We start from the raw sequence: 27,943 nt of genomic DNA, 5'->3' as shown, positions 1-27,943 counted from the left end.
ACCGCGTAAACGGGAAATTCAAATTTCCGAAATAAAACTACAAGAATAAGACGTATGCCAAGTGATTTCTGGGAATCTAGCATCTTCAAAATAAATCAATTCATGTTCGAACTGACTACTCTGTTAAGTGAGACATCTAATCCAACCACATAACCAATTTCATCTAATATATTAGTAAGGTATATACGAGATTCAATGGACTGTGTTTATCTTGACGGTATGTGGGAATTTTACTCAAAATGAAATTAGTATACTGAAATTAAACTTAAAAATTACTTACAGTCTGCATACAATTAAGTACATGATTATGTAAACTTGTTTATTTGCATAAATAATCTTTATACTGCATTTTGTCGTAATAATATACAACGAGAATTTAACTTTTCAAGTAATTTTTATCTTAGATTAAATGTATGTCAGGCTTATCACAATTTATCTTAACGCTGTAACAAACTTTATGGTACTCGCAGCTATTCAGTCAGTCACATTAAATTCATTCATTACTTACAAAGTCTTACAATCATCAACCGATTTATTATTTTTTTTTAATTTTTTCTTTTATTTGCAAATGGTTAGTTTCTTCTCTTATTGTTCTTATATGAGATGTGGGAAATTGAGTTGATCAATGTGTTTGTTTGTGTACGTTAGCTCCTCTGTTTGTTTTTTCAGTTTTTTCTATATCAATATTCACTTCTGGTTTGAATGTTCAGAATTGTAAATTTAAATGCACTTAAAATAACCACAGTATTGTAATAAAAGCTAACAATATTTGCTGATTCTATTACATAAATAGATCCATCAGGGTGCTGGGTACTTGTGTGGTTGTGCCACATGATTGAGCTGTGGTATTTGAGTTCTAACGTTAAGGCCCGGATAGCGTCTATGCCTCATAAAAACCAATTTAAAATTACCCTTGTCCAAAAGGATATATTGTGTTACTGAGTAATATTGTACTAATAGGAGTATAGTATTTATGATTGTTAAATCTTATTGGCGTCTTTTTTTGTAATGTAACTTCCTTATGGTGTTATAGATTAAAAGATTTGGTTTCGATTCACGCTATCTATATAAGTGGGTTATACTATTTAACTGTTCAGAAACCAAATTAGACCATGATTTGAACAAACGATATATTTGTCGAAAATCAAGTACTTTAATCATTGCTACAGTTTTATTTTGCAGTTGACATATGCATGTAGTTATAATGAAACAACTGTATAAATTTTGTAAAATTTCAACGTGAAACTTTTCTTTTCCTGAAAGTATGATCCAATAATATTTTAAAGTTTATTTTAAATACAAGTTGGGATTACTTCAGCGAACCTATAATGCAGCTTTTCTTGTTTACATTGAAATTTTTAATGGTTTATGGGGATAACATCAATATTCGGAATTAATTCTCGTAGTGGATTAACATCAACTGAAGAAGTTTCAGAAAGTAAGAAACACTGAACGAATATCTGTCAATCGACTTTTGGAAATATAGATCATTGAATTATAACTCAATAGTCTAAGGGTAATGTCAATTGTTGTAAGAGTCGAAGGTTCTTGATTATGATTCCTGAAACAGTTGTTTGTGCAGAAATGTTTAGAATCTCTCAAGCTAGAGCAAAGCTGTTATGTCTACAAATACAAATACAAATGGTGCGAACCATTGGTAAAAACATTCACAATTTTGGTGTTCCTTAAAACAGCATTGAACTGAGAAAAAAATCATTATCTTAATAGAACGTTGTTTTTTTACAACCTCTTCAGTTAATTTCGGATTTATAATATTAATTTATCAAGTAGTAATTAGGCGAATACTAACGACTTTTCATTCAATGACGTAATATATTTTATTGGTCAACTTTTAGTTATACTTAAATCGATCCAATGGACTTGGTCATTTGCAACCAGTTACCTCCTGTCCGTTTGCTTGTTTTACTTAATTAGACAATCTATATCTTATTTATGTAATGCAAATTTTGTTTACATTCTTTTTAGTTGAGGAGTTGTACAACACGATATCCGGTGAATATTATTCGTTACAGTAAGAGTTCGGTTTAAACGTTTGGAGACTAACTTCTTAACAGCTTCTTAGTTGAAATATCACTTGAACCATAAAAGAAATCCGAAGGTGATAAGTGTAGAAGAGTTTACTTGAGGGTTGTGGTTACTTACAAAACTCGAGTGTATAGATGGAACTGTATGACCAAGAAATTGACTGCAATATTGCAACTTCTTTCTTGAAATTTCGAGTTGTTTTCCTTCCATCATTTTTGTTTTAAAATTTTCACTCAACGTTGATTGGTTAGTAAGTTTCGAATTCTCTGCACCAATCTAACCAATCAAAAAACAAAACCTGCTATAGGGTGGAGATTGTGATGTTAGTGATGCATACGATAAAATGTCATTGTGATTGACATTCCATTTAGTAGATTTCTTATACCACCACCTTATTCCCACATCTTCGTTTCAAAGGTCAACTAAACATTAGAACACTTTAAATAAAGCTTCTGGTTTTGATTGGCTGAAAAATTAAACCCTTTTTGATTTTAAATTTTATATGTCTACTGACTAGTTGAAAATAACATATCATAGTTTTGTTTATGTGGATACGTGTGTGTACAAACGACGCTGGCAATACAGGATTTACACCTGAATAGATTTATTCATTTCCATCTTTGTTGTTTAAAATCAACAGAATACTAGTTAATCACTTTCATAATTGATAAATATGTACACGGAGTGAGAAGGCGAAATTATTTGACTGTTTAACGTGGATATTTAACATGTTATTGAAAATGAATTTTTAATAGTCTACGAAACAATTCTACTGAGTTACACCTACAAAGCTTATACTTTCATGCGACACTTGTATATTCTCATATATGTAAGTGATTATATATATATATCAGTTTCATTATGTAATATTTTTTAGATTTAGTTATTCCCGTTATTCATATATTTCTGATATTTCTCGTATGATATATTTAAGATTTGACTGCAATAGGAACATGAGTGCACTCAGGAGGGATAATTAGTCATGGTATACACAATCACATGAAATCATGTATCACATTCTTCCCATTTTAGTTTAGGTGTCCGGATGGCATCATTAACCAAGTTGAGTATAGATATTTGCTTTTAGTCAATGAACATTAAATTATAAATCATTTAGCTATACTGCTTTTGAATAGCTTAGTTCCAAAAGAATGACACAGTTGCGTTCATTATTCACTCTTCCTAAAAATCTTGAGCATTCGGCGAGTCTTTTAGAAAAAATCGATTCGGATTTTATTTTTGCTTGTAAGATTAAATTTTCTTAAGTAATTTAATGTAAGTAACAATCTTGAATTTTTTCATTCAATGATTACAGATAGTAATTTGTACACACATTATATCGACTTTACAATACATTGAACATTAACAACTATTATCTTAGATTTTCTATTTTTAAAAAAACAAACTAAAATATTATTCACCTGTATTTGTTTGTTTTATGACCCCGACGTCATTGATAATAATCGAAACGACAAAAATCTGTTACAATAACTATTGACTTTGATTTATCTAAAAAATACTCACTGAAATATTAAAATCAAGAGGAGTTTTGTGGAGATTTTAGTAATTCCAATAGTTGAAACCATGAGTCATTTGAAGCTAGACCACCATGAAAAATCTGGAAGCCGTGACCAGTGGAGTTCAACCAGGTCTGTTGTGAGATATCAACTCACTGAAGACAATGGTGTACGGTGGCTCAACTTTGCGGATTGGTTGAAGTCAGACACTAACACCGTTGGATGCCAGTCAGCTCAGTGGTATAGTTGGTTAAGCGCTTGGCTCGAGACTGATAGGTCCTGGGTTCGGATCTCGCTGGGGGCGGGATCGTGGACGCGCACTACTGAGGAGTCTCACAATAGGACGAGACGGCCGTCCAGTGCTTTCAGGTTTTCCATGGTGGTCTAGCTTCAATCGACTCATGATTTCAACTATTAGAATATTAAAAGTTCAATGTTGCAGATGTATCTTTCAGATATTTATATCTACTTCTTATCGATATAAATTAATAGCTTGGTTGTACAACGACAATAATTTTGTAAGTAACGTTCATTATGAACAGTGATAATGGGATGAGGAGTCATTGAAATTGCTTTAATAGAAGTAAACATACCTTGAACTCTTTTTTTTTTGAACATCTTGTCGATTTATGTTGTAGCTCAATCATAATCATAAATTTCATAGTAGATGCCATTGGTATTATTCTTAGTCTATTCACCATGCAGATTGCAAATCTATATTTTAAAAAAAAAGTGGTTGATGTTGAAAATATCTCACTTGTATTTCACCGGAATTGTGAAACCACAAAGATTTTGACCTTTTATCATTTGTGTAGTCATAAATGGAGACACCTGTCATTATTTTCGCTACTTTTCTACTTGATGTAAGAGTTTATTATGAAAATCGCCTTGGCACTACACATGCACGCACAACTGTTCTCATCAATCAACATGACACACATTCACCATCCTATTTAAACATTAAAATAATCCATCTTTTCTCTGATTATAATGAATCATGTTGCATTAATTAAATTTACTAATCCATTAATTCACTTTTAACACCGAAGATACATCAATATCAATAAGTGTAAAGATTAATAAAAAGGGGATGTAACATAAAGGTGTCAATAAAGTTTGGTTTTTCCATAGTTATTTAATAATTTTTCTTTAGAACGAGCAAAAAAAGATAAACACAATTAGAGAAATTAATTCAAGTTTATCATTTAAATATGGGACATGTTTCCTAAGGCTTTTTTTCTATATTTTTGATTACTTCTTTAATCCTAATGGGTCAGCTGTCTAGGCATATAATTATTTTTAACGCATTGTAAATTAGGTCACAGGTTCCATAACCTGCTCCCATTTGAACAGTCAAACTGTATGCATGCATAAATAGTATTGGTTGAATTTCATATAGATACAAAAGGTGTGATGGACTCAATCCATGATAATAATTACCTTTGAACTAGTCTTTTCCAACCAAAGCGGTGGTAAAATGAATACCCACTCATGCCAATGTAATTTCTTAACCTAAACCACTGCTGAGGTTAAGCGCCCGCACACGAGACTGATAGGTCCTGAGTTGGAGTCTCACGAGGCGAGATCGTGGATGAACACTGCTAAGGAGACCCATACTAGAACGAATCGGCCGTCCAGTGCTTTTAGGTTTTACATGGTGGTCTAGCTTCAATTGACTCATGAATTCAACTACTAAATTACCATATAATCCACAAAACCCTTCTCTGATATTAATACGAATTGATGCGTCCGACTTTCAACTACGGTTTGTGCGTTTGTGTACTACTGTCTGACTGTTTAGACTGATGTTGATAGGACATGGAAAATAATTATTGCCTTCACCGATATGGTATTACTCCATTAGTTATATTTGAAATATGCCTGTTAAATATAATCGCTGAAAACATATTTCAGTCAATTTTTGGTATTAGAATGACGGACACTGATAGTTATCGATATGTTACCATCTGACACCCAAAGTCGCTGATTCTTCAGGCTGTCAGCTTCAATATGTCACTAGCTGATCAAAACAGACCGGTCAAGTAATCATGATCCGTGCAGTTACCAGATGAAAAGGATTTTTGTGTTTTACTTCTCAAATTTTACATAATAATAAAAAGAGAGTATTTTCCTCAACTATTTTTATCACTGAAAAAGGGTCTTTTTTGAAATAAATTCAATATTCTCTTCATTATCATCTCATTTCCTGATTCAATCATACACGGACACACGCATATGTATGGGCAAATACAGTATGAGTATCACTCATGCACTGTTTTTTGACTAGTTGGCAATAATCAGTAGTTTGCTACTTGAAATAAATCAAGTCACTTCAACTAATTCAATCATTCTGAGTTGTAATAAAATGTTATCCAATTTCTATTACGTTTTTGTTTACGATTTCCATCTCATAAAACAGTGAAATATTTAATAATCCAAAGCCTTTATTTATATTTTAGAATGTCAACAAATGGTTTGTTTCGCAATATGCAATAGTAATAATGGTAAATATTAAATGTTAATATCTGAATAATTGAAAATGAATATTCAACTGGGTTTTTTCTCTCGACAAAGTGACTTTCGGTTTACATACCAATCAACCAATAATGAGATTTGTGTGGCGCATATGTATTTGGTGCTTCCTTGTACCAATATCTATGTGTTAAAATAAATAAAAATAAAAAACCAATAATCTACGTAATTTGACATTATTTATCCCGGTCTTACAATCAAGTTAATATGATTCAAACACTTGTTTAGCTTAGAAAATCACTTGATTATTCCGATTGAAAGATTTTTCTAGTACGAAATGTGATCTAAAAAAGCTAGATAGAACAGACAACTAATGAGTAAACTAAAATAGGAAACAACTAGTCAAAGAGTGATAGTTATTAGCATTGTAATATTAAAGTTATTGAAGACTTGCTTATTTGTTATAACCACAATAAACTAACAAAAGATCGGTAATTTCGAGGCTCTTTCAATAGCTTTGGTCTATGGTTTCTTTCATTCTAAACTCATCGTGCATGAATCTATTCAATTGACAGAATTATTTAGAATAAAGAACTTTTTTGACATAGGTTCGGCATAGGTTCCGTAGTTGGATTAGTGTATTTACTATATCTTATTAGTATCCTCCTAGTTTTATAAGCAGTATTACACTTGGTGGTTCTATAATATTCAATTAAAAGTACGTTAAGAAGTATGGTTAGAAGTTAGAAATCTATGCCTGTTTTCATCTTTAAAATCCATTTTTCACTACCCCGAAACCAATGCAAAACCCACTTCGTGTTGCTAATTTAACTTGCAAAGGATTACTTTCATTTTAAGCTTATCCATTTATCTATCTATCCTTTCAACTACTACAGTTATCTGTCAACTCGCATAATTTGACCTTTTTGCTAACTTATAATTTTTGTCTAGTATGTGTGTATGTGTATCTATGTTATTATTTCATTTGGCATATTTTGTTATAAACCTCGTTCAACTAAGATAAATGTTACTTTTTAATGGATTCTGACAGTTGTGTCCAGTCGTTTATTCTTTTTTTTTCTTTCGCTCGGGTATCTCGGTTACTTAATATTGAATAGAAGTCCTATATCTGACTGTCCACTTATAACTGTTGATTGTCTTCAAATGATTACATATATATATATGTATATATATTGATGTTGGGAGAAAAATTGAACAAGCCCCAATTATATTCATCGACTATTGGTTATGGTCTAAAATAGACTACCATTTTGTGTGAAAGGTCATTTTGTTTAAGATTTATTTTCATAGTTCAAATCACGGACTGATCTTATTTAGACCACTATAGGAAAACTGGAGGCACTTGGAGGCCGAGTATGACGCTCTCTAGCAGTGTACAACCACGACCCTGTAGCTGACATTCTGACTCAGAACCTTCTGTCTCACGAGCAAGCACTCAACCTCTAAACCCCTGAAACGGCATTCAGCAGCGTCAATGTCTAACTCCAACCAATTCATAATATTTTATAACCCTAATCGGTTGCCTGAAGTGGATAACTATCTCGCACTCGACGCGGTTGAACTCCATTGGTCGTGGCTTCTCACTAGGACTGCAGAAAGTATGTCTAGATGACAGTCAGTAGTGAGTACATTATTATTATTACTATTGGTTTAGGGTTATTCGACTATCATAGAATATTCATAAGTTTTAGAAGTTGAGCGTTTATGTGCGAGACTGAAGGTCCTGGGTTCTATCGTCCGATGTATGGCCGTGAATTCACATTGCTTAAGAGTGTCATACTTGAACGAAACGGCCTTCCAGTTTTTCAGTAATGGTAATAGTAATATCAGTTCATGATTTGAACTTTTGAAGTTTTACAATTTTCTCGATATCATATACCGATAATGTTTATTGAATAATTCCTTTATTTAAGACAGATACGCTTTCTTTTAAGTCGAAGTCTCTGATGTTAGTGTATCTGTGTTTTGTATGTACCTACAGTGTAGTTAAAAAGATCATAATTTCGAATTTTTATGGAAATAAGTTTTAGTTAAACTATACTGCTTTATGTTTTTTATTTATTACAGTCCTTCTCTGCTTTTCCTATGTGTTTAGACAGTATTGTTCATCCTAATAGAACTACTGTATCGATCATTATTGAGTTGTATTATTATTGTTATTAGTATAGTCAAGCGACTAAGCACACTGAAATAAACATCACAGATATAGTTGATTTATTAAGTTGAAAAGGCTCTTTCATTCTTTCAACATTTTCATAAACCATATATTTGACAAGTGAAAGCACTATCTAACTGTAAAAGGAATCTTCATCACCGATTGACTACAGTTACCTAGACCAATAAAACACTGACATTAGGTTATTGTTTCATTTTAGTACAGGAATATTTTCTGGAGTACACACTCACATAATCAAGTATCCAAATAAGGATCTTCAAATCTTCTTGCAAATATGTTTTTTGTATATCACTGAGTAAGAAACTCAATGGTTTGTATTACTGACTTCATTCCACCCCCATCGATGTCCCATGTTCAACAAGTTTCTATTTTCCTAGTCATTGTTTTTCACAATGATTTTAGGTGAACTCAATCTATGACAAAATAGTAGTAGTTGTTCAATGCTAAGTGAAGTCAGTCCATAGTGTGAAACTGAATAATCACTAAAGATTATTTGACTAAATTTATAGATCTAACATGACGACTACAAAATTATCATATTTATCATTTAATTATTACTAAATATTTTCTAGAAAAAAAAGACTTAGCAGACTGGAAAATTCACAATTAACTCGAAACAATAATAATAATTTTTAGAAAATAATTGATTAACATTCGACAATCTTCAGTATGTATCTTGGGTTGTCTGTGTAAGATAGAGTGAGAATGAGTCTATATTATCATATAGAATAAACGGAGATCACATAATCTATTTATCATTACATAATTTATTTATTTGTCCACCATCCCCCTAGAACACATAAATCTCTTTTTGATACCCTCTTCATTTTCATAAAATAGAAATATGTATTTATAGTTATTTAATAGAAGAGAAAAACAAAACACTTGAGCATTGAAAATAATAACACTGAATATTTAAAATCCAGTCGAAATTTTTTTGCTTTGTTGCTGTTGTTTTTGCTTTTTTTCCCCCATTTCTCTTGGTCTACACACTTTACATATTCGAGACTCTTTCTAACTCATTTGAAATATTTCTACTTATATAAACAAAGATAGATATGTAATTGAATTTATAAGGGGCAAAAAAAGAGTTCTATAAATACCCGATTTTCTAGTTTCTCCTCTCTGTCTCTATCATTGTCAGATCTCTCTATTTATTAAAATACAACAAACAAACAAACTTTATCTAGCAGATAGATAGGTAATTTCAAAGAAAAAGAATACTTACTAGACAGATTTAGATTAGCATAAAATATTGGCATCTGAAATACTGATAGATTGACTTTTAATTCGTTCATTTATTTATTCAGTCAGTCATGCATTCACTTACTCACTCACTTATTTTTCTTTATTCACTACTCACTTTTATACATTGAACCAGCTGTTAGCCAACTAACTGGATAGTCAGTCATTTATTTTGACGATTCAATTGTTATTTACTGTATGTCTTATCTATTTATTTGTTTGTACATAAGTATAAATGTATGTTTATGCATTTATCTGTTCATGTGATACCAGGACTATAACGCGAGAAATAGATGTATACACGAATACGCACACAAATAAGCATCTGACAAAACAAGATATACAATGATGATAGTATGAATACTCTACGATAAGAGATTTGTACACTTGAATCTATTTAGAACAATGTAAGTGTGTAAGGTAAAGAGAGAAGTGTTTCCTTCAATCCTAGTGTAAAATCAAAAATTCGATAGTTTGAAACTGATTGAACATAATTCTTTGCTGTTCAACAATGATAGAGTGTTATTTAGTTAAAGCACAACTTTCAACAAGTTCCAGATTTGAACTTCATCACACTTACTCAACAGTCTGCTAGTCTCATTGTCCGCATACAATAAAGGTCTGGCTTGAAACCTAGCACACAAACTTATATTTCATCAACTGAATTATGTAACTTGGTGTTGATCATTCATAGTATGTTTATAATCGATTTTGCAACTATACCATCTTTTGCGGATAGGAATTCGATGCCATTTATGTATGCGCACTTATTATGGAGTTTTGAAGTATAACTGCTTTTTAATCTGATTTTTTTTCAATAGGATTGATAAAAGTATCAATAATTTGAGAAATTTAGCTGAACAGTTAATGTTATTTATTCCGTCTCATATCTACATAATGCAGCTACACTATACGTGATAATGTAGCGGACAAAATAAAATGACAATTACCATGACACTTCAAGTATTATTGCATAAAATTATTGATTGTAATGTAATGTAATTAAATAAAAATATTCTTTAGTGACTATTCAGTATTGATAGATCAGTTAGAATGTTAGACTACCGTTGAAAACCTGGAAGCACTGAAGGGCTGTTTGATCTCAGTATAGAACTCCTCAACAGTGCGCATCCACGATCCCGTCCATGGGATTCTAACCCAGGGCCTTCAGTCTCGCGGGCGAACGCCTAACCTACTGGACCAATGAACCGGCATCCAATGGTGTTAGTGTCTAACCTCAACCAACCCAAGAAATTGAGCGACCTTCTTCCATTGTCTGAGGTAGATAAAAAGAAGAATATTTCATAAGAGTAATCAATAATACTTTAAATATTGGACTGTTTTTTTGTTTTGTTTTCTTTTTGGAAATAATTAACGGTAATTACTTCATCGAAAATAATATTGACTTAATGAAATGAAATAGTTTTAATTAGAAAACTTTTGTATAATTTAAGAGTAATTTTCATTATGGATATTGAAGTTAATTGACAAAGCAATAAAAATTAAGGAATACTATTATTAAGATGTTTTGAATTAGTTTAGAAATCTTTAACATTAAGATATATATAAGATGAAACTCAAGAAATTGAAGTCTTGTTGTGGACAATATATATTTATACTATTAGAATGAAAGTGGAGTTGCATGTATTTTCATTTCGGTTACTTTGTTATGTATTTATATTGTCTATAATGATTGGTACGTTAATGTTTCATTCTATAAGTCATGTATTTCTAAACAGAACCCGAGGATATCCATGTCGCAGATAGTAATTAATAAACATTAAGTTATTTATTTAAGCAAATAAAACAAGAGTACTTCGCAAACTCACTGAAGTTCAGATTGTTAACTACTGAGTCCCGTGACTTGAAGGTCCTAACCTGTATGAACTTATTAGTGTACACTCCTGATCATTTCCAAATTTTTGTGAAACAACAGTCTATTTCTGTTTGTTTTACAATGATTCTTCAGTCGATTCCAGTTCTTGACAACAGCCCCTTTCATGCTTTAATCTACTGAGTTTGTACAGACTACAAATATTGATTAACAAGAGTCTAGACAGATATAATGGTTATAAATTTAATTACCAATCAATTATACTCGGATTCAGAACCATATTTATTGTGTATAAGTTCACGATTCTACTGTATTTTTATTCGAGAATTGATCGTTTAGTTCAAATTTTTAAACTTTTGAATCATGTGTTCATAGTCGGATTAAACCAATATAAGGGATCGCGGATGCGCACTTCTGAGGAGTCCTACGATAGGACGAAACGGCAGTCCAGTGCTTCCAGGTTTCCTATGATGGTCTAGTTTCATAATCTCAACTATTAAAATTACTATTGTATTCACAAAACCCCTTCTGATGCCAATATAAGTGATTATACATAAATGGTCTCATGATGATTTATAAATGAATTACATAAAGAATTGTTGTATTTATTACGAATATGGTGTTCACCACATTTTACCTTATTTAAAATCGGTGATTACTTATAATTTCACATTAAAGAGTAAACTGATTAAATTTCAACAATGTACATCAGTGAATTAGCAGTTATATCAAAGTCTTAGACTTGGTCTGTTATATGATCTAGTTATTCAATTTTGAAAAGTATCACTACAAATCATTGATTTTTAACAATATATGTAATTACAATTTTGATTGAATTCTTTGACTGTGCATCAATATTGAAAGTAGTCGACTTGCATTCATCACGTGAGTGACTAGAAACTCCGGTTTGAACAATTACCTAGCTAGTATTACCAGACCTCATACAAAAACTGTGATCCTGAATGATATATACATATAATTCTACTACATCTAGCACTACGGGATTTGAATCGACAACTGCATCTCTGTGCTAATGTGGTGTGGCAACTCGAACTGATGTACGTACGTACGAAGTTCTACGTTGTTACTGACTGACTGAGATATACATATAATCTTAACCAATTTAATTATTTGTCCCTCTGTAATTTAGTAAAATACTAATAGCACTTCCAAAAATAATCAATAAGACGTTATGTTTGACACAATATATATTATTGAAATAATATTTTTTTAATACTAGTTTATTCATCCAAGTGTTTATACAATTAGGTCATAAATACTGTATGATCAACTGAATTTGATCTGAATATAATCAACTGTTAATGTGAAAATAGTTTGTACACAAAAAATAAAATTTACTTATTGAATGAGTAATACCTATGTTTACTGATTGATAAAGAAACAACAACAACAATGTTTCCGGAAACATGTATGGACATGTTATAAACTATAGACCCTGACTACATTTGTTCTTTATTTATGAATTAGTAATATGAGATTCAATGGAATGTGGACTTTTTCCCGAATTCTAATCAACCCCCCATGGGACGAGTGAACTTAAACTCTTGTTCGAAGATTATTTAAATGATAATTTATTTACCTCCCCAACCCCTTCACTTGCCTCAGTCCGGATGAACTGGATATGACTGAACGGTACTTGTGACAAATACTATGAATAACCTTTTACAGAGAAGAAACTCATAAATATTCTAAGGTTAATGGTTTTTTTCAAACAGGCCAATTACAAATATTCGCACTATTACAATGCTATTTAAGTATCTTGGACATTATTCACCTATTTTCAAAGATCTTATAGATAAATAATCACCAATTGAATAACTTAAAAGTTCAGACACTTGATATTCAAACGGTGAGTCACGCGTTCGACTTCCACTCCACTTACTTACTGAATTCCGAGTACATAATGCAGTATTTGGTTAGTGAAGAACACTGGACACAAAGACTTTAATAAAGGTGGGGTAGTCTTTGTTTGGAAATTCTTATTGCTGGTTTTATAAAATATCAGACAGACAGATCCAATTATCAATCATGGTAATTGTGCCATAATAATCAGTTTTTATGAGTTACTACCGTTTTTTTGATGTATTAGTACTTGTATGTAGCATTCGTCACAGGTTGACATCAGTTGGGATACTAGTCAAAAATACAGAGCAATGTACAACTATTTCGTCTTGATATGAAATTCCTTAGAAATGTGCACCCATGACACTATGCATGGTTGTCTAGTTTTAGCGATTAGGCTAAATAATTTTTAGCTAAAATTTGGGAGTTGGACGTAATTTCATCTAACTGGTCACAATCACTGATTGTCTCAATAAATAAGAAGGGGTCAAAATCATCCTGTGATAACCATAGAGGCATTAGTTTGACTAACATAGCACCTGAAATATTAGCATCAATAATTATCGGGCACCTAGAGAAGGCTAATGAACTGCAAACACGAGAAAAACGGGCTGGCTTCAAAGCTGATCGTGGCTACATCGACCACATATTCGCCATTCGTCAGGTTTCAGAACATAGGCACACTTGCCGGTATCCGATAATGGTGGTCTTTATTGACTTAGAAGCAGCATTTTACACTATAGAGTGGGAGGTTCTGTGGCAGTGTCTGTCATTGAAGTACATAAACCTTGTGAAGGCTCTTTACTCGAACACTACCAGTCGAGTCACAGCTTATGGCGAACTGTCATCTGACCTCACAACCTCAAGTGGTATCCGTCAAGGCTGTCCACTATCTACACTTTTGTTCAACTTCATCATAGGCATACTGATAGAAATGACGTTCTTACCGGTTGGATTGTCAGGAACCGATCTACCGGGAGGCCTACTTATCGACTTAGAATGCGCGGATGATATAGTCGTGTTTAGTGAAGATGCTGATGTTTGGGATGTGTTTCTCCCTCTCTAAATGTAAGTTGTTGCTCCAGAACTGGCCTGCATCAACACCTGAACTAGAGATGGAGAGTGAATTCGTTGAACGCATCGACACGACGCGCAATGCTGACTAGTGTTGGGGATGGTTGGAAGAAAGTTAGGGGCGGCCAAACCAGAACGTGACATCAGTGCTTGAAGTCACTAACTTCTAGTCTGAGCCATGTTGGTAGATGCGGACTACTTGGTTGGAGTCGGCGTGACTATCGTAACCACTGGTTGGAGACTCTGGGTGACATTGCTCAGGATCGATCAAACTGGCGTAGGTTTATACATTCGTTGTTTTCCTTTAAACCATGAGATTAAAATTACTTTATATCTTCCTTTCTACCAACTAATTCTTTCTTCCTGTATTATATCCTTATACGCAATTTTTCTTTACACATTACTGCCATCGGAGTAACTAATTCTATGAATTTGGTGTTCATCTTGTTGCGCTAATGAGGTATGGCAACTTGGACCGATGCATATATGTGCCTGGTCCTACGTTGCAGCTGACTGACGACACTACCGGGGGTAGAAGTTAGAATCTTGAGTTCCGGCAATGAGTGTTCAACCACTGAACTTTTGGACTGGGGTCAAATGATATACATTTCGAACTACAATAAATTCATGATATACCGTAACAATCATCCAACACCATTGGTGATTGTTAGTTTACGTCTACATTTTACGCACTACAACCTCTTAATAGGGCTTCAGGAACTAGTCTAGAAGCAAATTATTGTTATTTGTTTCAGTAAGAAAGTGTTTACTTGCCTTTCTTGGAAATTTTTTTTATCTTCTTTTAACATGCGATAGAGAAAAATAGATGTTTGTTTCAAAAAAGAGCGATAAAAATAGTCGTATTAGTTTGATATTTATTTATTTATACAAACTGTCTGCCTCTCTATTCTGTTGTATTTTTTAATAAATAATTTACTGTCAGAGCAAAATTGTTTGAATGCCATACTCATACACACACACACACGGTTGGATATCGTATTGACCTTATAATTGAAGTAATATATTATTGGTGCACGAAAAATTGACTGTGTGAGTACATCATCAACACTGTAAATGTTTGCCTATTCACCTCCACATAACCTATGTACAAACATCATTTATTTACTGAGTCATAAAGTAAACAATTATTTACCTTACTATGATTAGATGGAATTCTAACTATTCCTATTTGTGTTTACCTGTAGCTTAGATGCAATCATGCTTGATGCGTTTATCTTCGTATGGTATATTATGTGTTGGTGATGCTGGGAATTGGTAAACAAACTGAGTACTATTAACCCCTGGCATCATAGTGATGTAGATGGTTAATGAAGTCAAGTGTAAAAAGAATAATATATTCTAACCTCTAAATTGGTTGTAGTAGGTGGACAGAAACGAGGACGGAAAAATTAGATGTTTATATGCATAAACTAAACATTTTTTCATCCTTCCAGATTTTACAATGATGATAATTTCCAGAATTCTAATTAAATAAGCATGAAAATTTGATGTTTATCACATGAGTGAATAACAGACAACCACGCTCGTACATAAACACACGTGTTTCCATTTATAAAACTGTATATGTGTGAACACACACTGTAATATCATCAAACTTCTGTAAGGAATACACCAAAGGATAAGTTGTCATATTTAACTGATACAAACCAGATAAACCGGTGCATTAGTCACGAAAATTGCCCGTTACTACTTTTTTCCTCAATAGATTAGTTTGACGTACTTGGAAATATCTACCAATATGGTAGGATACAGAAGTACGAAACATAACTGTTTCACTACAGAGCCACACAAGTTTAAACTCTAAATATGTTTCAATAAAAATCAATTGCAAAGCCGTTGTAGAGGGTCATATTGAACTAAGAAAAAGTTGTGACCATGTGATTGTAGCTCAATCGGTTATGGATGATCAGCAGGAAATTTTTTGAGTGTTGCAAATTCAAATCCTAATCCCCTTACATCTGATTAAATAGTCGAATTTTATGTAGTGCACCCACGACACTATCAGGGATAGAAGCCAGAATCTTGAGATCCAGAAGTGAGTGTTCAACCACTGAACTTTTGGATTGGGGTCAAATGATATACATTTCGAACTACAATAGATTCATGATATGCCGTGACAATCATCCAACACCATTGGTGATGACTTTTCCATTCCTAAGATGTTTCGTGTTAGGTTGAGTAACTGTTTACTACTTCCTGGTTTTCAATGGTACATCAGGCGTGGTCAGAGTTTGACGAATGAAATATACGAAGTTATAAATAGTATGAATTTGCACTGCCTAGCTTCACAAACAATAAGGACTTCAATTATCATGCTTATGTGAAATCGATAACTATTTATTCATCCATCTTTGTGCTTCTTTCGTCTGTCCTTGTTGCTGTCCATTTTCTCTCTTTTGTTTTATCTTAAAATATGATTTTCGAAACGACAAACAAACAAACTAAGGACTGTTGCTGTTGTTATTGTTATTTACTTCAAATTGAATATATGATGAGACTAAATGCTGTTTGTCGCTTGTCATAGACAATATTATATTGGTATATTTCCCCTTTTTTCTTTCCTCTCACTCGATATTATTAGTAATACAATATTATTTATCCTTACAAATGTATATGTATACGATGATTTGACAGTGATAAATGTTCCAATTGTCAATTACATTTGTTGTTATTGTTATTTCGTTTATTACTAGCCCTCGTGACTGGGAGGTTGTTTATGTTCAATGATAATAATAACAATAATAATAATAATAATAATAATAATTTGTCTCTTTCTATTTTTCAATTTCTTGTTGTTTCTATCTGAGTGTGTGTGTGTGTGTGTGCATACTCTCGTATACGTGTAAAGGTTTGTTGTTACATATTACTTGAAGTAGTGTCGATAAGTGTGTCTAACTTAAAGATTTTTCAAGAATTCTATTTAAGTAAAGTTTTCCACTTTTACCCTCTTTTTGTATGTACGTGCATATAGATACATATATATAGTCTTGAACAGTGTTTTAAATCCTTTTTTTGCAAGTTAGGAGATAAAAAAAATTAATCATAGAGCGAGTGTATTATTTCTTCTCAATTATTGACATTATTAAATTCATTTGTTTAAATTAACAAGAAAAAGAGTAATCCAAACACGCCTATCACTGATAATACGGATTATTATATGTACAGTATTATTGTGAAACAAAAAAAGAGAATGGCGCGAATTATCGAGAGATCTGTAAAGTAAGATGTGATCAGTATCTCTCATAATTCTTTTTTTCCTTGAAATAAAGCGTTAGTGATGAAAATTTACTTACTATTTATAAATAAGATGTTATTATCATATACTGTATGATACAGGGAGTTAGTTTATGATGAGATCTATTGTTCTATATTTGACTAATCAACTTGATTATTGAAACTACATGTAGAGCTATTCTACCGTGAAATACTGTAAATCAAGGGATTTTTCTCAGTTTGGGCGTTGTCAGAACTGTAGATCATATATGCACATACTTTTCACTAATAAACTAAAGATCGATGTATTTCTTCTAATGAATCCATTCCTTTTTAAAAAAAATCCCTTGTAAGTTTAATCATGTAGTATGATAGTTCCAATCATTAGCTTGAAATACCGAATTCTCTATTCACTTGTCAAGGCTTCTATATAGTTTCACTGATGTGAGGCTCTTCATCATAAGGATATATTGCTAAAAAAAAACTCTGGAAAGGTGGGAATGGTTTTCCAATATATTTAATTTTCAAATATTTGTCCAATTCCTAATGATGTGTTTGAATTTGTTCATTCTATTGTGTGCTTTTGTGTGTGTATTTATGTGACACCTATTTGTCTAGCGAATAGTCCTGATCATTCCGCATTAGAAATACAATTTAATTTAAATTACATACTGTATGGTCTTGTAAGATTTAAGCATATAGATAATTCAAGGCTAATATAAATAGATAGTTTATTGTTTCAATGCCCATAAATGTTTTTTTTACAACTTCCGGTTGCTTTGTTGTTAGACATAGCAATGAATCACAATTAGACTTCTATAAATCTTTTTTCTCTCAGCCTAATTTATTTTTGAGTGGCAAGTTTAGCCCACATGTAATTATTCATTTGTACATCATATAAAGGTTTCATTCATTTCCAGAATAAATCAATAAATTGGTCTGAACAATTAATGCTAGAAAAAAATAAACTGTGTTGACCTTGGTCATTTACACTCATGTACGCTCATTCATTATATACATCGGAATGGTCCTATCAGTCTTTCTCACTATATAAGGTCAGAGTTTCAATGAATTTCTTTTAAGATTTAGCTTTATCTACTTGAACAATGAATGAACTGAATATATTACAATGATGACCTTACTACTTATTTATTTCTATATAGAATTGAGTTATAAATATTCGATGACTCATTAATTTCATTATGAATTTCTTTTTAAACGATAACATTTACATGAATTATTATTTACATAATATGAGTTCAGTCTATTGAAACTAGACCACTATGGAAAATCTGGAAGCATTGGACTACCGTTTTGTCCTTGTATGGAACTCCTCAGCAATTTGTTTTAAATCTGAAATTCTAAATTAAAATTATTTATTGAATAAGAAAAAGAATCCAGAGCAGAAAAATTTCTTTTTGATGAAATCATTTACTTAAGTTGTACATTTGTATATGGGAAATATAAATCTATAGAAGGATAGAATAGATTACATCATAAATTGATTCGAAACTCTTATTATCAAATGAGGTTACTTACGAATCAAGGAGTAAGGAAGAAATATAACCCCATTTGATATTTAATCTCGAATCAATTTATGATGTAATCTTTTCTATCCTTCTACAGACATATTTTCCATATATAACTATTTAAATAGAAATGTACAGCTTGAGATCGTGAAGATTTGTAGCTCAGGTGAATGTACAGCTTATGTAAATAATTTCGTCGAAAAGAAAATTTTCTTCGCTGAATTAACTTTTTCTTACTCAGTGTGACACTATGGGTTATTTATTTATATGGTGTGTTGAAAAGTAACCACGTCAAATGAACTATTCCATCATATTTTTTTCAATAAGACAAAAACATACTGAATGTCATTTCACACTATATTTTTCATCCCAAATTCAAATGAAAATCAACAATAGTGTAGTGATAACGAACATCATAAATATTGAGTTTATCATTACACTTATTGAGGATTGTTTTATTTATTTATTTGAACACATAGATATTGGTACAAGGGGGCACCAGATACATGTGTGCCACACAAATCTCATTCGATTCGTGTGAGGGCCGGGATACTGTCCGGGTTCCCAAACCGAAACAGGTGGTTTTCTTAGGGGGCCACACACGGAGCCTTCGACCTAAAGGTCTGATCAACAAGGTAGTGCAACATCGTAAGGAGATGCAGTGCCATAGCAGTCGGTGACCAACGATTGGTCCATACGCTAATTGTTCCCTCAGGATCCTGGAGCCCATGTGGACCCTTAGTTTGGAATCAGTGTTTTCCGACTCTCCTAGGTGAACTCTGTGTCCACCAACCCGGTGAAAGTAGTGGAAATTCGCTTTTTGTCCTCTCAATTTCGTGAACAACACCCCGCCACAAGCAGGCAGTGAGTAGGGATTCCCTGTTAGTGGCTGTATGCACGTGGTCATGTGAGAGCGTTTCGAGAGGGAGAGCGGACTCTCCCCACTCTCGGCCGTACCAGGGCATTTGGGGGCTACTGAGGATTTATTATATTATTATTCACGTGTCAATTGTTTGATCAACTCTGACATACCAAGAATTTATCTAAAACTTTATGTACTGTTCACAACAAATAACGTTTAATTATTCATCAATAATCTAAAGATATTAATTCCATTATAAAGAAAAAAACAACCTATCAAATCATAGCACTCTAATTATTGTATATCATAATCAGGCTTGTTTAGGGAGGACTTTAGTATTGATATCCATTTCCTAAATCTGTTTCAACTCTCTGGTACTAATACAGAACACATATTGTTTATTGCGATTGGTTGTAGTAAATAGATGTTTTTTTTATTAATTTTTGTAGTTCAGCTAGCATTGTATTATTATGGTACGAATTAACAATTTCTATTTAATGGGAGTAGAAGTATTTGATAGTAAATGTTTCTCGTTTCGAAGCTCCATGAAGAACCTTCTAGATCCTGAGATTAAAAAACAAACATTTTAATGATTGCTAAACAGAGGTCTTCGACTTGACTGGCTATAACCAGTCAATAAATGTAAGATAACTGACGAAAGAGTAGTGATTCATCATTTATGATGTGCTTGATTTTCAATAATTTAATTAGGAAAAATACCAGTATCTTTTTTTTCTTGTCAAACTCAATGTAACTATGTAATAGACTATGCTAAAGAATTTAAATATTTTAATGATATTTTTGTTAAACTATGATGACCTGGAACTTCTCATTTGTATTCACTGAAGATCGAACTCTGTCAATGAGGACGATGTTTTTTAATTCATAAATCAAATCAATCAATTTACGTATTATCATTATCACTATAGTGTGATTTTCATCTCTCATTATGGCTTAGATAAAAATTAATTTGATGACGTGTACATGTCACTAGTCAATTATACTCAATGAGAAATGGTAACCATTAAGTTAATAAAATACGACACACATTTTTGTCATTTTTCTTTATTTTCTACATTCTTTTATGCTTTTTAAAGATTGACAGTTTTGAGTTAAAAATAGACTGATTGTGTATATCTACAAGAATTTGTAAACATCTTCCCACTCACTCATTCATCCACACACATACTACATTCACATAATTATACAAACATACTTTTCTGAACTACTCTCATTTGCAAAATATTAAAGTTGCTGTTCAATAAAATGTATCGATCATCCGTTCGTCATTCGTCATCATTTATATATATATATATATTCTTATTGTCTGGTAATCATTTAATTAACGCTTAAACCTTTCATATGAACTTGAAAAACAGACTTTAGTTTGTTTTCTAATCTGTTTAAGAATACTTCTTTGTGTGCTTCGGATCTCATGTCTGGGTACACATATCTTCATTTGGTTATTGAATCATATTGCTTCATTGAACTTTAATGTTCAAACCATATCAGGAGTGAAAAAAACATTACCAATAAGAAACGATGATGGTCATGCAATATTCCAAAGTGACGAAGTTGGGAATATGATTCTATGTATAACAAATCCAAATTCTGTTGTTATTAAGTCTGGCGTTCATGGACTAGATCTCCAGCAGTATCATGTGAGGAGCATATATATATATAGGGACATTTGAACCAACAACTGAACAAATAAATGTTGGGGTATATTTTAAATTAATTCTGCTGATATCTTAATCTGGTATAATTCCTCAGTGGGTCACATGTTTACAATAATAGACAACTATCATTTCGTATTTTACTGAGCCATGTGAAATTTTTTTAACCTGATGAAGCTTTTGTTTGTAAAACTGTGACTGACAAATTCCAATAACTTTTTCGAATTGTTGATTTCAACGTTTTAATTTTTCTAGGCAACTAAAAGAACACCTCACTGATATTTGTATTAGCGTCTAAATTTAAAAAGTTACACACAGCAATGAATATTCTTGTATATTATTCTTTGTTTGTTCATTTGTGAAATTATAACTCAGTTATTTTGAATACTGAACATTTGAAGCATTGGTTTGTAGATTCAAACACTATTCTGTCTACTGAGATTAGAATGATTGAACAATAGATGTATCTTTTAGCCCATCACAATCTGTTAATCCATTAGATCATTAATACATTTTAATCAGAGAAGGGTTTTGTGGACATTAATTGAGATCATGAGTCGGTTGAAGCTAGATCAACACGGAAAACCTGGAAGCACTGGACGGCCGTTTCGTCCCAATGTGGGACTCCTCGGCAATGCGCATCCACGATCCCTCCCCGCGAGGCTCGAACCCAGGACCTATCAGTTTCGCCTGCGAGCGCTTAACCACTAGACCACTGAGCCAGCCGGGATCCCACGGTGTTAATGTCTAACTTCAACTAATACATTATGAATACAGTGGTCTTGAGTGCTGTTAGAGGTATGAGGGCGGTTTTCACTTCCCGGTTGCCCACACCGTGGAAGGGTTGTTCTGGAGGTACCTGAAAAGGAATTTGGATTAAAGGTGGTCTTAGTGACCTGAGAGCGTGACCGCAGTGCCCAAGGGACAACTGCTTGAGGTCGGTCACACACGACCTTGTTATGGGTAATTTTTGTGTTAGCTCCGTACTTATTGAGACCTTACCGCCGGAGACGGATATCCGTGGGATAAGGCGAGGTGTGCATTTTTAGGGTCGACCTTTTCTAACCCCACCCTTTTTGTGGGAAGGCAGCATCGCTGTCATGCTGGTTGTCTGAAGGAAACACCTTACTGCTGTCACACCTCTGTACAGTCAGCAGTACGACTTCGCCTTCGGACCTTGGGTTTGTTGCTTTTAGTCTTACCGCTCTTCAACCGACCTGTCTGACATGGTAGGACCTTGAGGAACAGTTGTACCAGCCAGTATAGCTCGGTTGCTTCATCACGATAGGCAAGCCCGACCACCACGTCAAGGTAGCAACAACGGTCGGGTTACGCCAACGAGATGTACTATGTGGGAATCTTTTCGAGTAATATCACACATGAATGAATATAAGGAATTTACGTAAAACGTATGTATTAAACGGAAGATATAGTAACTTGGTGGATGTTTGGTCTGAAATTCAAGTAAATAACACCCCTACAGGGAAGATTGCTATGCAGAGTAGAGATAGTAAAGAATCACGAGTGGACAAGTAAACGAAAGTAATTCAGGACCTGACAAGAACTATATCGTTGCCATGCTTCATATTAGCACACAGAAACAGAACCAAAGAGACAAACAGTAAAAATGAGTGTACCGAAATTGTCTGAGAACAGAAGGTAGAAAAACCAACGCGGAAATATGGAGCATTTGCTATTTTAATTATTTTTATATATTCAATACATCACTTTTTCATACGTACATGTTACATATGTATTGTTGTACAAATGATTGTACAGTTTCATAGTGTTTCTTGTTTCATTACAAAATTAATGTTTTTTTAACTTTGATTTTCAGCACCATTCAAATATTTCCAATGGATTTAACTGTTAATTAATTCACTCTTGAACATCATTAATTTTAATTGAGTTGGTCAACGAGAAACACAATTAACAACAAACAGTTTTTTTATTTTACTAACAAAAATTAAATCAAACAAACAAACAAACAAACACTTATCATCATTCATCACTATTATTATTATTATTATTATTATTCAGCGTATGAAGTATAAACGATTCAATTTTCAACATATTTATTCAATTTTACAATGTTACACAAATTATATTCATCTATAATTCATTATTGTGTATTTGGATTAATTTATTCATTACTATTACCACTATTATTATTGTTATCTATTGAAACTTCATTCATATCAATATGGATTAATGGACAATCTGTGAACAGTTTATCCAGTGAGTATATCATTTTTTGCTTTATGAATTTTTTTTTTAAAATTAAAAAAAATCTATTTCGACATGTAACTGTATGAGCTTGTATATTGTATGTACAGGTATCATTATCCTTTAGAACTGTAGTTTAGTGTTTACTACTTAATGAAGTACTTAATTCATGATGAATGTGTCAAATACAATTTGATGTTGAATTATATCCCATGAAATTTGGTAGAAACAATTAGTTGTATATATATACATAAATCAAACTAAACTGTACAGAAAACTTATAATGTAGAACCATTACAAATCAGAGTGCAGATTTTGAGCAATACATTGACTTTATCACAACAATCTTAGTAAAATATTGTTATAGATACTGTTCAATATATAGTGTTAATAATAATTAATACTCTGTATTTGTTATAAGTATTGTTATCAAAAGGGGTTTTGTGGATATTATAGTCATTTTAATAGTTGAGATCATGAGTCAGTTGAAGCCAAACCACCATGGAATACCTGGAAGCACTGGATGGCCGTTTCGTCCCAATGTGGTGCTTCTCAGCAGTGCGCATTCACGATCCCGCCTCGTGAGACTCGAACCCAGGACGAGCGCTTAACCTTTAGACCACTGAGCCTGTCAGGATCCAACTGTGTTAATGTCTGACTTCAACTAATCCACGAAATTGAGCGATACATCCAGTGCTCCCATGTTTTCCAAGGTGGTCTAGCTTCAATTGACTCATGATCTCATCTATTAAAAATAAGTATTGTTGTTGAAAATTAATAATCTTTTAATTACATGATAATATAAATGCACTGAATATATTGAACAATGTACTTGATTAAATTACAATTTAACTATATGGAATAGGTATTCATTTAAAGCTATGTATAAGGTGAGATTGAAATTAATCACCTCACATCATCAGTAAATTGAATGTACTGTAAATCATATTGACTAAGTCAGACTATAGTAATTGAACTATGTAAGGCAATCATAATCTTGAAAGAACAAGAAATTTGTCGTAATCACTGCATTTTTAATAAGTTTTTCTCCACTGCTATTTTACTTGTATGATTAATTTTATTTTACTATTGGTTTTATCTTGTTTCGTTGTTATTGTTGTGAAATCGGAAATACCAGAATCCTACAAACCTCTAGTTTGTTTCGGTTTAATTTACTGTTTGAATCTGTAATCGTTTCTCACAGAATAACATTAATAAGTACAAAATGTAGTGTTTTGTGTTTTGTATCGGTTACAATGATGACCGATGCATTAATATCTTTTACTAAAATGATTACAATTTATATGAAACAGAATTTGATCATAAACATAACCATACCCCTTTTTAAAAGTTCTTCATCATACAACTTCTTTCTTACGAATATCAACTCTTATTTGTCGCACGTGTTCATTTCGAACTTTCAGTGATAGAACGTGAAGTATGTGGCAGTAACAGTTAGATTTATTTATTATAGTCTAAATCTCAAGTTAGATATTGTTCTTTATATTTTCTTCTTCAATCTCATTTGCTCTTTTTAAATTATGTTTCTCTTATTTAGTTTGTCATTACAGGTGAAATTAATTAATTTCCTTCACTTGTCATATTACTAACTTCATCTCTCTGTCTACGGTGATAGGATGTGCGGGAACTTCGACTGATGAGAAGTTATGCTAGATTTTGTATTGATGATAAAATATTTATAAACTAGATTATTAGTTGCACAAGTCATGCAACTTATTTTACTGTAACTCAATTACCAATGACAAATTTGACTACTTTTTTTTATATTCTGTATGTACACGACAACACATGGGATTGAACTAAACTACTTCAAATCATTAGGGAGAGCGCTATATGTGATCTAATCTAAAATTATCATAGTTTTCTCATAATAATAATAATAATGTTTTCAACTTGAGGTATCAACCGTTTTTTTTCTTTTTTTGATCTTCATTAATTTCCTAATTGATATCAGCCAATGAAAAAAAGTTTATCATTTAAATGAGGCTACAATTAATTTAGGAAATTTTTTACAAATTTTAGGTAGATTGTTAAAAGTATTTAGCTTCAGATAACAATCAACTATGACATGGTATTGAAAAGAGCAAGAACAAAGATTCTAGCAGAATAGCATGAATTCATTTTTATTTCGTAGGTTCTTATCATGTAAGTAATTTAAACCCATTGTGTAATTATAATTTTAAATATCACAGGTTGTAAGCAGCTAGCGAGAACCTACGAAATAAAAATGAATTCATGCTATTCTGCTAGAATCTTTGTTCTTGCTCTTTTCAAAATGATAAAGGGAACTATTTGTATGATATTATATGGTAATTTAATTTTTGCCAGTGTAATATTTAGATTCTATTCCAATCTAAAGAATAATCAACACATTCAGTGACGTCCTTTGATTACATAATAGTAATAATAATAAGAAGAATTAAGTCACATGTTCGAATTGATTTACTGTAGATTAGTGATTGTTATTAGCTATTTTGATGGTCAATGTCAACGAGTACAAGCTTTATGATAATCATTGTTTATTGGATAGTTGTTCTCTTGCATTCTCTTCAAGTCAGTTTAATTTGTAGGGTTAAAAACCTTTTACTGATTGACTTGAGTTCAATAATTACTCTTCACTTCTAGAAACATATATTGTTTTATAATTCAGTCTTAGGTAATGACACAAATTGATAGTAAAGTGAATAAAGTGTCTCCTTAGTAAAACATAGCGAAATTCTGATTGTTGCATCACATTACTTTTTTATAAGCTCAAGAAGGATTAGATATACAGTGTTTTTTATTGTTAACTCTCATTCGAAAAATTTTGCCGTTTGATTTCTTTTGATTGTTCCTTGTATGATATTAATGATCCTGTTTCACTGTGCATCTGAATTCTGTTTTACTTACATTGGTTATGTGTGAAAAATTCAGTCTAGTAACTAATATCCCTTTCCTTTGATATCGTTAACTCTGACTCTGGATTTATAAATTTTCCTGTACGTTGATAATTGAATTTCAAGTAAGCTAACCAAATGACTTATCGTACCATAACCAATTATAATTTATGACTAGTAAAAATTGTCCTGTTTGTAGCTATATTGTATCGCGATAATGACCATCACTTACCATAACTATGTTGCCTGACTGTCGAGTTTTTTAAGGCTAAAAATGACTCCTTTCATTAGAACAAAAAATTTATGGAAGTTTCCTGATAAATAAATATCGAGCTGAAGATATTTGATATCATAGATTGACTTTAGCTAGTTCATTATTGAACACAATAGAGAATGGAACATGTGTTTCATTCTATACCAGGAATTTTTGACAGTAAACATTCATGAATCTTCCAGGTTGGTCTTTTGGCAAGCTCTTTATTTTTAAATCACTGATTTCCCGTCGTCAATATGATAGTTACCCAAATCATCTTTTTGAAAATATTAATTTATTTTCCTAATTAATGGATACTACTTTCGTTTCTGTATCTGTAATAACCATTGTATGATTGATAAGAAAGCTTGGGAATTCTTGGTCGGATCCTCTCTTTCATGCAACTGAAGCCCGTCAAAAAACCCCGAACAACTAAATTGTCAATATTCAATTTTTTAACAGGTATTTGACTTGGAATAAACTGACAACATAAAAAATGGTAAGAGTGAGATATTTTCTAAGGAAAAAAGATCGTTTCCTTTTCGTGATTGAACTGTCTAACATTTTCTCTTTGTATAGACCATAAATAATTCAAATACATTAATATAAGTTCATTAAAAATGCACATTATATAATATGACTGAAATCGATAAAATATGACCCATAATAATTAACCAAATTTCAAACGGAATTTATTCCTTTTACAGAAATTTTCTAAAAAGAATTCAATTGATTAGTTAAAGGTGAACTGAGGTCAGCCCACGAAGGTTTTCTTAAAAGTAATATGTTAAAACAATCAATATAAATATTCTCCCATAAAATTATAAAAGGTCGAACAAGACATTAAGTTCATTTGCATACAACTCACAATCTTCGGTTTTCCCAATCTTAATCACCCAATTAAATGATTTGAATGAATATTCATTTAGTTTCAAGAGTCTTTTCATTATCATAAGTTGATGGTCAGATAACTATAAATATTTTTGTTTTATAATACCTAAGGAATATGTATGACAAT

The 27,943-nt window shown here is 32.1% G+C and overlaps 1 protein-coding gene across 1 annotated transcript in view; it reads left to right on the top strand.

The window, feature by feature from the left end:
* Positions 1-367: 367 nt before the first annotated feature.
* MS3_00008086 (uncharacterized protein) overlaps positions 368-27,943 on the top strand; it is a 112,396-nt gene continuing 84,820 nt past the window's right edge. The window contains exons 1-2 of the mRNA XM_051216430.1: positions 368-2,875; positions 23,387-23,787. Coding sequence (XP_051067020.1) covers positions 23,640-23,787 — 148 coding nt within the window. The 5' untranslated portion in view covers positions 368-2,875; positions 23,387-23,639. The remainder of the gene's footprint in view (positions 2,876-23,386; positions 23,788-27,943) is intronic.

This window comes from Schistosoma haematobium, chromosome 4, assembly GCF_000699445.3.
Source record: "Schistosoma haematobium chromosome 4, whole genome shotgun sequence".
NCBI classification, from domain to species: Eukaryota; Metazoa; Platyhelminthes; class Trematoda; order Strigeidida; family Schistosomatidae; genus Schistosoma; species Schistosoma haematobium.
This window is presented reverse-complemented; position numbering and strand designations above follow the sequence as displayed.